At 40.8% G+C, this 14,142-nt stretch overlaps 1 protein-coding gene across 5 annotated transcripts in view; it reads left to right on the plus strand.

Moving 5' to 3' along the window:
- The window catches only part of SORCS1 (sortilin related VPS10 domain containing receptor 1), a 591,753-nt gene that overhangs the window by 456,495 nt on the left and 121,116 nt on the right, over positions 1 to 14,142 (plus strand). For all 5 annotated transcript variants that reach the window (XM_012450170.3, XM_012450169.3, XM_012450171.3 and 2 more), the window contains exon 9: positions 2,633 to 2,812. In XM_012450170.3, coding sequence (XP_012305593.2) covers positions 2,633 to 2,812 — 180 coding nt within the window. The remainder of the gene's footprint in view (positions 1 to 2,632; positions 2,813 to 14,142) is intronic.

The raw sequence follows: 14,142 nt of genomic DNA on the forward strand, positions 1-14,142 counted from the left end.
ACTCCAGTCCATTCTTCAGCTACTTGGCTAGACTGTCTTCTTTAACTGAAAAGTCTGCAGGTGGGATCAGCTTCTGAAATGTCCAAATTTAGGGACCAAAAGATGTTACAGGATTGGGCCATCTCTCTCCATCTACTTTTTTCTTTCTTTTTTTTTTGAGATGGAGTTTTGCTCTTCTCACCCAGGCTGGAGTGCAATGGCATGATCTCGGCTCACTGCAACGTCCGCCTCCTGGGTTCAAGCAGTTCTCCTGTCTCAGCCTCCCAAGTAGCCGGGATTACAGGTGCCTGCCACCGCACCTGGCTAATTTTTGTATTTTTAGTAGAGGCAGAGTTTCACCACGTTAGCCAGACTGGTCTTGAACTCCTGACCTCAGGTGATCCACCCGCCTTGGCCTCTCAAAGTGCTAGGATTACAAGCGTGAGCCTCTGACCCTATTTTCATCAGGGTTGGCATCATCCTTTACTTCCAAGATATGTCTCCAGCAGATCTGGAGTTTTCCTTTTTATTCTTACTGCTTATAAACCAATAGTGAGAGACTAATTTTGTCTCTCCCTAATAACTCCACAGTCATTCTAGAAACATGTCATATTGACTTTATGTGGGTCACATGCCCATTACCTATTCATTTGCTGTTGCCAGAGAAATGGAATATTCTGAATGCCAGTTCTAAAAGATAATTTCTGGTGCTGCTGGTAGAATAAAGTAGAAAAATGTTTAGATTTAATACAGAAATATATGTGAGAAGGATGAGGCTGTTTTTCAAAAAACATACATCTGTGCAGTTGGACCTGTGTCTCTCAGGTTCTGTATTATATGGAAAATATTCAAAAAATTAATAACAATATAATAAAAAGTAATACAAAATAAATGATTGATACAACTATTTACATAGTCTTTATATTGTATTAGGTATTACAAGTAAACCAGAGATGATTTAAAGTGTACAGGAGGATGTGTGTAGGTTACATGCAGATATTACACCACTTGATATAAGGAACTTGAGCCTCTCTGGAGTTTGGTATCTGAGGGCAACCGTGGAAACAGTCCCCCTGCAAATACCTAGAGAGAGCTGTAATTATCAGAAGAAATGTAAACAGACATTCAATGGATAGAAGCACACATTAAATTAATGAGCAGGATTCATTTTTTGGCCTCTCCACTTGTGGTTCTTTCTACAAAAATTGTTATGAAACTCAAATATGTCATATGGAACCTGAGTAGAGGTGAGAAATATGAAGCCCTTTGGATATGGACATCTCCCTCTGGGATCTTGAGTTTACTGTGATAAAGGGTAAAGAGGGGAGGGAGTCTTGTTCCTACATGTCTAGAGCAGGGTCCAAGCTGAAATGCTGCTTGATTGAGAGTATGGGCATATGTGACCATGAGAAGTTTAGGTTAGCAGTTAGGTAGAATTTCCCCGCACTGAAATTGTTAGGAGGATTGTCAGATCTCCTGAAGCTTTTCAAAAATAGAATATGGTGCGTGTGGGAAGATTTGAGTACTAAGCTGTGCCAAAAGCAAGAATCGTTCTACGTTGCTCTTCTGCCTTTGTGGTTATATGCAAGCTTTGTTTTTGTTTGTTTGTTTTGGTTACTTAGTTTTAATTTTTGGTTTTTAGAAGTTGTTTTAGGTCTACTGTCTTCAGCAGAGGGTAAAATGCAGCCGAGAACATGTGAACAGACATCCCCTAAAGAGGACAGCAGGCCTTGGTCTGACTCAGCAAGCTTTGGTCTGTGGTAGCTTCCAATGTACTTCTCTAGAATTATGGATGGAGTGGGAAAGAATTTGAAATTCCCACCCCAGGAGCATGTGCTCACTGCCTCCTTGCTACTTTTGCTTTAATTCTATCTTCCAGGACCACCTGGGTCTGAAAACATTTCAGTTATGCAGACTATCTTTTACCCTTTTTCGCTGGAGGATTCCTGCAGAACCTCTGTTTAGGTTTTGATGAGCAGCTAAGTATTTGAACACACAACGTGAAGATCAGTACTTTGGGTTTCTCCGGTGAATGTTTTCTTAGGGCTGAGGGCAGAGGAGACTGGCTGGGAGTTGCTGAACCTTAGGGCAGTGCTTTTCAAACTTTAATATGCGTGATAATTACTTAGCAATCTTATTAAAATGCAGACTTCCATTCACCAGGTGAGGCCCAAGGTTCTACATGTTTAACAAGCTTACAGGTAATGTCCTTGCTGCTGGTCATGAGCCACGCTGAGAGATGCAGGGTTTGTGTGTTTTCTCTCCGTCCCTCCAGCTTTTCCTCGTATCTGCCCCATATATGCCTTCTGAGCAAGTATCATATTTGTGCTTGGCAAAAATATCAGGACAATTGATTCTCCAAATTATACATATTAAAGAATTTTTCAAATTATGTAATGAGGCAATTAAAACAGCTCCCAAACATACCTCCATCCTCTTTTCTCATGACCATATTGCCTAATCCCACAAGTGACAAAGGAAATATGTGATTAACACTTCACTAATTATTATTTATCACATGTGCAAAAGGAAGCTATCTTCCATTAACGTGCTTATTCTGGTATTCCTCATTTGATTCCACACTCTTTGGATGCCTGCCAGGTTAACGTATAAAACTCTTCCTCCCTCTTCATGACCCTGTGTCTTTTCACAGGACATGCATGTTATCAGCACTGATGAGAATCAAGTGTTCGCAGCGGTCCAAGAATGGAACCAGAATGACACGTACAACCTCTACATCTCAGATACACGTGGTGTCTACTTCACCCTGGCCTTGGAGAATGTCCAGAGCAGCAGAGGCCCTGAGGGCAATGTCATGATCGACCTCTATGAGGTATGTCACGAGGCATATGTGGTCCTAAGCCACAGCAGTGCCCAGCTGGCTGGTGGACGCCTGGCCTGGACTGTTTTCCTGTTCATTTTCATACTGTTTCTTATGTGGCCTCATTTCTCTTGGGGTATGGGGAGATTTGCAGAACATTTTTGTCAGTTATTTTGCAATCCACTGAACATCTCTGGGAGGGATTCTTTTTTGATAAACTCCACAGGACATGAAGGCCTAGCAGACTTGCAGAATGTCTCGGGAGGCAGTCAATTGCAGGGTTTGATGAGAATGGTCTGCATGTGAGGTTTGGACATAGTTCTGAAGGGCAGACAGGGCAGTGAGTAAAGGGATGGTGGCTGGCACTCCCTTGTCTCTCAGAAGAAAGAGTGAAGGTGATAGGGTCTCCTGCATCCAGTCAGAAGACCCTCCTTTTGGACTTGAAGACCTTTCTGGTTAAATAAGCTCCCTTGGGTAATGGCCTTTATCTCACAGGGTCAGAGAATGAGATCAGATTAACAGGTGTTTTTCTCCTTAATCTAGGAAAATAAAACAAACAACTACAACAAAAAGAACAGAGCTTAGCAGACTCTTTGTTTCTCAGAATGGCCAAGAAGATCAAAAGAAAATCATGTATGTTGGATTGGTTAGCTTTCATGATAAATACCAATGCTTTAATTGCCATTGAAGGCACAGTTACCTAGAAAGAAAACTGCTGCTTTGGGGTGGATTTTAGCCATTCGTCAGTCTTATCATGCGCTATGAAGGATTTATAATAGGTTATAATAAGCCATTTGAAAACATTCAGAATTTGGGAAGTGCAACTGTATACCTATATTCTATCTGAAAAAAGCTAAAGTGGATTTAAATATGTGCAGCCATAATGACGCTATCATTTAGTTGAGAATAAGTGCAGTAAGTCAAGAGGTTGTTTGTATAAGAAGTAAGGGTATATCCAGCATGAAAGAAACGAATTTCACTTAAGAAATTTTAACCTGTCATTGTAATTCTTTTTAATGTGTTCTATCTACCTTCTCCTTCAGAGGTTCTTAGTGATTTTCTTCTAGTATCTAAACTTCTCTGTATGTATAAAAGCATATTAATAAACTATATGCCAAATTTAGAGCCAAAGTATTTGTGATGGAAGTTATGGCAGACTAGGATAGGGTATGGTTTATGTGTATGTATTTAGAAAAAGGCACTGCAAACTTTTTCATACTTTCTTTTTATTTATTTATATTATATTTTAAGTTCTTGGGTACATGTGCAGATCATGCAGGATTGTTACATAGGTATACACGTGCCATGGTGGTTTGCTGCATCCATCCCTTCATCATCTACATTAGGTACTTCTCCTAATGTCATCCCTCCGCAATCTCCCCACCCTCTGCTATCCTTCCCCTATCTCCCCAACTCCACAACAGGCCCAGGTATGTGATGTTCCCCTACCTGTGTCCATGTGTTCTCATTGTTCAACACCCACTTATGAGTGAGAACATGTGGTGTTTGGTTCTGTTCTTGTGTCAGTTTGCTGAGAATGATGGTTTCCAGTCTCATCCATGTCTCTGCAAAGGACATGAACTCATCCTTTTTTATGGCTGCATAGTATTCCATGGTGTATATGTGCCACATTTTCTTTATCCATTCTATCACTGATGGGCATTTGAGTTGGTTCCAAGTCTTTTCTATTGTAAACAGTGCCACAATGAACATACATATGCATGTGTCTTTAAAGTAGAATGATTTATAATCCCTTGGGTATATACCCAATAATGGGATTGCTGGGTCAAATGGTATTTCTGTTTCTAGATCCTTGAGGAATCACCACACTGTCTTCCACAATGGTCGAACTAATTTACACTCCCACCAACAGTGTAAAAGTGTTCCTATTTCTCCACATCCTCTCCAGCATCTGTTGTCTCCAGATTTTTTAATGATCACCATTCTAACTGGTGTGAGATTGTATACTTTCATAAGTTTTTCCACTTCTTCTCCTGCCCATGTTTCAGATCAATACAATATCATATATTACAGCCTCAAATTGTATTCTAGAAGAAATTTACATATTGTGATGATTTAGTTTCAACTTCATGTTGAATAAAATTTAATTTAGAGTACTGACTTTGGATTTAGGTTGCCTTAATTCCTAGCAATGCCACTTGTATGTATTTTTGAGACAAATCTAATAACTTTTATTTATTTATTTTGAGATGGAGTCTTGCTCTGTCACCCAGGCTGGAGTGCAATGGCACCATCTGGGCTCACTGCAACCTCTGCCTTTTGGGTTCAAGCCATTCTCCTGCCTCAGCCTCCCAGGTAACTGGGACTACAGGCATGCACCACCATGCCTGGCTAATTTTTAAATTTCCTAATTTCTGAGCCACACTTTCCTTGTTTAAAATATGGAGATAAACATGATACCTGCTAGATATGATTTTTCTGAGGATTAAATAAGTTAATCCTCTTAAAATACTGAGCACAGTGCCTAAAATACAATAATGCTCAACAAACTATAGAAAGCATCAGTAATATTATGTTCCATTATGTTCAGGCACCACTGCAGTGTTCTACTATCATAGCCTTAAAAGCTCCCCACATGGAGCACTACACAATGGGGTCTGTTGGGGGGAAATAGGGGAGGGACAGCGGGGGGTGGGGAGTTGGGGAGAGATAGCATGGGGAGAAATGCCACATATAGGTGAAGGGGAGGAAGGCAGCAAATCACACTGCCACATATGCACCTATGCAACAATCTTGCATGTTCTTCACATGTACCCCCAAACTTAAAATGCAATAAAAAATAAAATAAAATAAAAAGCTCCCCACATCGTTTAAATGCCCAAAACATTTATATTATTTTGGATTTCTACATCTTGCCATATTGCAATTAGCGCAGCCATATGACATTCTTTACACCAAGTAGTTGTCTTCTTAAGTGTAAATTACTGCATTTCTTTTTTAATTTGTAAATAGATTATAAACATTTTAACTTGAAGTGTGTTTTGTTGAAATGCCATGTATTTTCTTGCCTTGATTCAGCACTTACAGTGGAATATTCCTTTTTCCTCTTTTTTTTTTTTTGAGATGGAGTCTTGCTCTGTTGCCAGGCTGGAGTGCAGTGGCGTGCTTTCCACTCACTGCACCCTCTGCTTCCTGGGTTCAAGCGATTCTCCTGCCTCAGCCTCTCAAGTAGCTGGGACTACAGACGCGTGCCACCACACCCAGCTAATTTATTTTGTATTTTTAGTAGAGACAGGATTTTGTCCAGGTGTGGTGGCTCACGCCTGTAATCCCAGCACTTTGGGAGGCCAAGGCGGGCGGATAATGAGGTCAGGAGATTGAGACCATTCTGGCCAACATGGTGAAACCCCGCCTCTACTAAAAATACAAAAAATTAGCTGGGCTTGGTGGCGCATGCCTGTAGTCCCAGCTACTTGGGAGGTTGAGGCAGGAGAATTGCTTGAACTTGGGAGGTGAAGGTTGCAGTGAGCCGAGATCGCACCACTGCACTCCAGCCTGGCGACAGAGTGAGACTCTGTCTCAAAATAAATGAATAAATAAAAAGAAAAAGGAAGAGACGGGGTTTCACCATGTTGTCCAGAATAGTCTCAATCTTCTGACCTCATAATCCACCTGCCTTGATCCCCCAAAGTGCTGGGATTACAGGCACGAGCCACTGTGACCAGCCTAAATGGAAGGATTCTTGCTCAGAGCATCCACTGGCAAGATGTCAAAGCAGCTGCCCCAGCTTAATCACCCAGTTTTCTTCCCTGAGCCTCGTTCTATCCTTGGTCTCCCAGAAACGTATTCTGATTTTCAGGTTCCATTTTCCCCTTCCTGATTATCCTCTTCCCTCTTTTTGAGTCAACATAGAATTGATTCTCTGGATAAATTTTGTTTTCTGCCAGGAATAGAAACCATTTTAATTGGTCCCTTGATGATGGAAAAAAAAAATGACATATTTAGACACAAATGACTTTGCAGTGTCTTGTTATTTGCAACTATTTTCATGACTTTTTCTGAATTCAGACAACTGTAACAGGTATGGAATGAAAAGAGGAAACGGGGCGACCTCTGGACATGCCATGCATTGCTTTGTTAATCCTGCGTTTCCCCTTTGTGCCTCTCTTGCAGTTCACTATCTGTAGGGAAACTGCTGGCTCTTATTATCATCATTTTGAGCAGTGGTGTGACTGTATTATGTAAAGGTGCTCTGCATCCTGGGGCTGGGAGACAGGAGTCTTTGTTTTATTAGCCTGACAGTTCACAGCAACTTGAATAGAAATTGATGTGATCAGAACGGCAGTGCCGTATCTGCTGATTACCTAGATAGAAAGAATATTGGCTGACACGGAGCCTGGCACAAATGTTCCCTTAAATTTGATTGTTCTGGCTAGCAGGAAGCTGAAAGCCATCCAGCATGAATTTCCCAGTAGAATTGTAATGAATGACGAGAGCTTAGAAATAAATGAAAAGTAAGAAAATCCATCAATGAATTACTAAGGAGCAAAGATGAGCAACACACAGGGTGGGGGTTACAGAGATAGGGTACATGGAGTGCATGTCTGCTCACATTTGGGGTGACTGAGGAGGATGGCCTTTGTTTTTTGTTTGTATGGTTCTGCATGCCAATTATGTGCTATTCCTGCATTTGTGAGTTCTTCAGGCTATTTTAGCCGAGGTGAATTGTATAATGTATAAACGTGTGGATGGGTCTGTGTATCAGGCATGTGCATTGCTGATGGATCTTTGTAAAAATGCAGAAGGAAGCACTGTGCTCATTAAAATTGAGCATTTTGTTTGCACATATATTGGATTCTGGCTACAGATTCTGTGTTCTCTACCCTAGAACTATGTGTATACATGGAATGAGAGAGAGAAATGCTGGGGACAAAGTGTTGGGGGTAAAGTCTTATGTGATTTAGTTATTGAAATACCAGAATTTTCCATCAGTGTGAATTGGACTCCATTCAAGAGAATCAAGAAATGAGAGCCAGGAAAGTTGGCATCAGAGCAAAAATACTAGAAATGGATTTTCGTTGATATCATTAATAATGGCTGATTTTTGGGCCACTTTGTACCAGGCATGGTGTAAAGAACCTTTCATAACTGTCTCATTCAATGCATACATACATTAGCTTTATGATGTAGGGACTGTTGTCACTTCCACTTCAGATATAAGTAAATGGAGGCAGAGAAAATACAGCAACTTTTGCAGGACCCCAAAAATAGTAGGTGGCAGAGTTAGGACCTAAATGCTAGAGTATGCAAACTCTCAACTACAAACGGTCATATTTACCCTGAAGGATCAGCATCTGGGCTTATATTTGGTTTGGAGGAGTAATAGCATGAAGATTGAAGAACATAGAAGGTCAGAGTCAACAGGGCTAGACTTTGCATTCCAGTGGAAAACAGAAGACCAGAAGAAGAAAACAATCTGGGGAAAAGTCAATGTAAAACAGAGAATCAGAAGTTTGATTGCCTGAGATCTATCTATGCAGCACCGTTAGTACCAAGTCCTGAGTTACAGATAAGTTCAGGTTGTATTTACACATGGCTCACGGTCTTGTCTGGTGGATGTTTTTGTGTAAGAAAAGCTTGGAAACAAGTGTCCTAAAACTCCATCATACCTGAATAGAATGAATGTTCCAGTGGCATCTTGTGAGTTGGGGAACAGAAGACCATATGTCTGACAGTGGCCAGAGCAAAGGAAATGTGCTGAGTGTATCTGAGAAGAGTGATGCCTGATATATTTGTGTGTTGTGGATGATGAGGGGTAGTCTGACAGGTTTGGATGATACCTTCTCTCCTTTGGGAAGGAAATATTAGTTAATGATGATGAAGAGTACTTTGGCTTAATAGACAATGACAGTTCACCGCAGCTGAGTGGGAAGGGTTGTGTTGGGAGTGAAGCCACCTGGCTGACAAATTCAGAATGCAAAAGACTGTGTATTTACATGAGTGAGCCCTGGTGGGTATCATGAAGGACAGCCAGTGACCAGGGCATGTTCTGTTACACACAGTGTCTTGTGTACATTATGAGTACCCTCGATCTAAAGAGAAAACTCAGTGGTCATGGTAATATAACATACACCTTGATTTCTTGGAGAAAGACTGCTTCTTACAATCTAGGATAGGAGGTAGGGAAGAAAAATGCTCTCTCATTCAAGATACATTTATTACAGGATATTGAATGTACTATTGGCTGGGTGCAGTGGCTCACACTTGTAATCCCAGCACTTTAAGAGGCCGAGGCGGGTGTGTCACCTGAGGTCAAGAGTTTGAGACCAGCCTGGCCAACGTGGCGAAACCCTGTCTCTACTAAAAATACAAAAATTAGCTGGCATGGTGGCACATGCCTGTAGTCCCAGCTACTCGGGAGGCTGAGGCAAGAGAATCACTTGAAGCTAAGAGGCAGAGGTTGCAGTGAGCCGAGATGGTGCTACTTCACTCCAGCCTGGACGACGGAGTGAGACTCCTTCTCAAAAAATAAATAAATAAAGGAACGTACTGTGATTTCAGGCTACTGTCTCTTAAGGAGGAGAGTGCTGTTTGAGGAGGAGGGTGCTTTTTGGTTAGGGCAACGGAGAAGGAGTTTTTCCTGGCCAATGCGTTCCCTGATTGTGAAGGCACCCCTGGCCTCATGTTTCTCCTGCCTGGTATCCGCTCTTGAGAAGAGAAAAATATCCCATCAGAAAGCCCAAAGAAATTGTGGTCATGAATATGTTCTCTTTCTTGCCACAGTTGTTGTTTCATATTTTTAATGTTTTTTTCAAACTTTGGCAATTAGGATTTGTAATTTAAGTCTGAGACTCAGAGGGTGGTAGTATTCATCTTTTAGTCAGCATTAAAGGCAGAAATAAGCAAAAACTCTTGCACTGGGGTCTTCTCAACTTAGCTTCTGCAGGGAGTTTATGAAGTGTTTTCTTACACAAATATATAAGCTCCTATGAATTAATTTATGATAAAGAGTATAGGGAGTACTAAAGATGTTTATGGGAAGACTGATCCCATAAGAACAGGACAGAATCATCCAGAAAGTAAACCTAAAAAACAAGGGAGATGTCTGTGTTTTTTTGTTTGTTTGTTTAAGATGTAGTCTCGCTCTGTCACCCAGGCTGGAGTGCAGTGGCATGATCTCAGCTCACTGCAACCTCTGCCTCCCTGGTTCAAGTAATTCTTCTGCCTCAGCCTCCTGAGTAGCTGGGATTACAGGCGCGTGCCACCACACCAGCTAATTTTTGTATTCTTAGCAGAGACGGTTTCACCATGGTGGTCAGGCTGGTCTTGAACTCCGACCTTGTGATTCACCCGCCTCAGCCTCCCAAACTGCTGGGATTACAGGCATGAGCCAGTGGGCCTGGTTGTGTTTTTTACTTTAAATCACCAAAGAAATTAGAATTCCCAGCACCTAGCACATTCTAACTCTCAAAAAAAACATAGTTGCTTAGATATTTTATGTATTATATCCTCAAGTGCCTGGAAGATCATATGATATGTAGTAGATGCTCAGAAAATATTTATTGAATGACTAGAGTAAATGTACTGATAAATGAATAAAATACAATTTCTTTGAGTAGAACATTCTGATATGATATTTCTCTCAGGACACTCTAGGATGAGAGACAAGTTCGAAGAGACAGTACAGCCACAGGCTTAAGGGTACAGACCCTGTAGTTAGACAGACTGACTTGGAGTCCACATCTAAGATTCTCTAGGGGAATGACCTTAGGCAAGAGATCAGCCAAATCTGAACTTCAGTTTTCTCATCTGTAAAATGAGGATAATCTGAACTCTAATGCATGGAGAGATTGACAGGTTCGTGTTTGCAAAGCCTTTCATGTACAGGTTGGGTATACTTTATCCAAAATGCTTGGAACCAGTAGGGTTTCAAATTTTAGATATTTTTGGATATTAGAATATTTACGTATATATATAATGAGATATATTGGAGCTGGGACCCAAGTATACCACAGGATTAATTTATGTTTCATATACACCTTATCACATAGCCTGAAAGTAATTTTAAACAATATCTTTAATAATTTTGTGCATGAAACAGTTTTTTGTATCTAGAAATTTATTTTTTATCAATTCATAAAAGGCACACATTTTCAGGGTATATATAATAATTTAATACATTTATATGATTAGTAAATAGGAAATTAGTATACTTGAGATTATTCATCACCTTAAATATTTTTCTTTTCTTTAGAGTTTTGATTGTGTTTTGACTGTGACCCATCACATATCGTTAGGTGTAGAATGATTCACTGATGGCATCATGTCAGTGCCTAAAACATTCTAAATTTTGAAGCATTTTGGATTTTTGGATTAGGGATGTTCAACCTGTGGTACCTGACACTTCATAGTCAGTAGATTTGGGTTACAGTTATTGTTATATCTTTCCTCTAAAACAGCTTTATTGAGATTAATTCACACATACAGTTTACTCACCTAAAATGTAAAATCCAGTGGTTTCTAGTATATTCACAGAGCTGTGCAACCACCACCACAATTTTAGGACATTTTCATTGCCTAATACAAAAACTCCACAACCATTAGTAGTCATTCCCGTTTCTCCTCCTGGCATCTTCTCCCCAGTCATGGTTACCAGAGGTTTGGGGTTATATCTTCTAATGCAGAACTCTTATAACCTGTTTCAGTAGAAACAAAAATGGGTTGGCATAGTGGCTCACATCTATAATCTCAGCACTTTGGGAGACTGAGGCAGGTGGCTTGCTTGAGCCCAGGAGTTTGAGACCAGCCTGGGCAATCTGACAAAACTCTGTCTCTACCAAAAAAAAAAAAAAAAAAAATTAGCTGGGCACAGTGGTGTGCAACTGTAGTCTCGGCTACTTGGAAGGCTGAAGTGGGAGGATTGCTTGAGTCCAGGAGGTAGTGACTGCACTGAGCTGTGGTCACACCACTGCTCTCCAGCCTAGGTGCCAGAGGGAGACACTGTTTCAAACAAACAGACAAACAGGGTTCTTTGTATAAAGTTACTTTACTGTTATTAATTTTAAAGAGCAGTTTGGTGGAGTGAATAACAATCCAATGGTTATATTAGAGTGGGAGACCATAATGTGAGAGGACACAGCATAAGACAAAATCGGAATTAATGTATGATAAAGAGTATAAGGAGTACTAGAGATGTTTATGGGAAGATCAAGTCCCATAAGAAGATCTCACTGTTGTTGACAGCCAAGATACAGGAACCATCTGTATAAGAGACAAAGGAGAGAGAAGACGTGTTGGGATAATCAGGATGAAGAGAGATTCCGGTTTCTGGAAAAGGCTTATGAGCTGAATCTTGTAGGATGAAAAGGCAGAGGCATGTCAGGAGGCTGTCCGAGGGAGTTGAGGGTGGCCTTTGTGAACAAAGAGTGTCAGATAAGAGAAGGGAAGGAAGTGTTCTGAGACCATGATGTTGGCAACAGGAAATGCACTGATGTACTTTGTGTTAGGCTTAAGGTTTGTGCTATAACACTTCATATTTGAAGTCTAATTAAAATGATGTCTTGATGTATATGATATTAAATAATAAGAAATAACAATTATTTTTGAGACGTCTAGTAGCAAATTTCTCTGTATGGGAAGCAAAGAGACAAAAGTAGCTTTCTAGCACACTCAGCGTTCTCAGAGATCTTTATGCAGAATTCAGAAGGACCATAAAGGCAACAATTCTTTTCCCAAAGGAAGAGAGACTTCCAACAGTGGGATGTACCATTCCCATGAGAGTTCCGTCATCAGAAATTCTGTGTCTATGGGAAGACATGGCTTCTGTTGGGAATATTACTTTACCCCACCCTACCCCATCCCTCAGCCTCACTCCATTCTATAAATATGCAGGCAGTGTGGACACAGAGAGGTAATCTAGAAACATAAACATGCCCCCTCATCCTCAGTGGAACCCCAGACCTTACACTCACACAAAGAGAGATGTATACTGCGTGGATATACAGGTACACACATGTACACCCACACACATTCCACATTTGGGGCACTAATGCTTGATATTAGCCCTCTTGATATCCAAAGTCCTACAGTGAGAGGGTAGAGGTTTCGAGAAACATAGGATGAGACCTTAAAAAAGAGCACTGGAGGCAAGTGGCTCATGCCTAGGGGCTTCCGTGAGACACACAGAACAAGCTCAGAGCGAAAGGAACAGTGAATAGCACAAAAACCTAAGAGTAGGGCTGACTACCTTTGCAGACCAGACCAAAGCAGCAAAAGAAAACAACAAAAAACCCAACATTAAATGGATAAAATGTCTTGGCTGAAAGAGGAAAATAAGCAATAAGCAGACCCTCTCCAGCTCTATCCCCCATTGATACACATTCCCTTTACTTTGCCAAGTTTTTATTCCTCAAGATAAACCTGAAGGCCAAGCTGCCAGAGATGAATTACAAAGTGCAGCTCTTTGCTCAAGTGGCATTTGATAATGCCAAGCAGTCGGGGGCCAATAAAGTCACCACTTCTGCAAATCAAATGAACCAGCTCCCAAACCTGCATAACCTGGCATTGGCACCCTTGCCAGAAGAGGGAAAGGGCAGGAAGGAAAATGGGCAATGAAACGACTAGATTGGTAACATTTTTATTCCTTCTGCACTTATTGTAACCCTCTAGAGTGTTGAATGGCTAAGACAGGGTCATTTCTCATTTCTGGGAATGGTATGGAGGAAAGACCGGTATGACTTTGTGAAATTCTGATTTACGTAATTTAATTTTTTTTAAAGAACTGGCAGTATTCCTATTTAAGTATGTAACAGCTTCTTGAACATATGCAAAACCAATATGGAGTTCCCTGGTGAGCAGTCCTTGTGGAGCTGGTGTACTGAATTACTAAATATTATTTGTAATTAACACACTGTTGTCGGGAGGCAGAGTGCTCCTGGAGTTTATGCCTTCCATATTTGTTGAGGTTAGACAATGCACAAGAAATTTGTTCTGGCTGCTATTGATTGCCCAGAATGCACCTTGTTTCCTGAGTATCATAGTTCAAAGTATTCCTCTCAGTAACTCATTTATACCATTTATTTGTTTAACATACTTTTTTCAAAAGAGTACGGATTTGGCCCAACTCTAAATTATCCCAGATGCCAGATCAGCAGGTACACACTAATGAGGTCTTGCTGTCAAAGCAAAGGCGAAATGTGTGTCTTCTATCGATTAAAACCCAGCCTCTTAGAATTGACAGATTCACAGCTGTATTTGTTGAAACGATGTGGAAGTCAGGCAGATTTGGGTGTGTTTCTCAACTTTCTGTGATCTCAGTTTCTTCATCTGTCGCATTGGGGTAAAAGCTGCAGATACAGGTTTGTAGTGAGTATTGGAGGTTT

The sequence above is a fragment of the Aotus nancymaae genome, unplaced genomic scaffold (assembly GCF_030222135.1).
Source record: "Aotus nancymaae isolate 86718 unplaced genomic scaffold, 86718_ANA_hifiasm-v0.15.2.pri h1tg000010l, whole genome shotgun sequence".
Lineage (NCBI taxonomy): Eukaryota > Metazoa > Chordata > Mammalia > Primates > Aotidae > Aotus > Aotus nancymaae.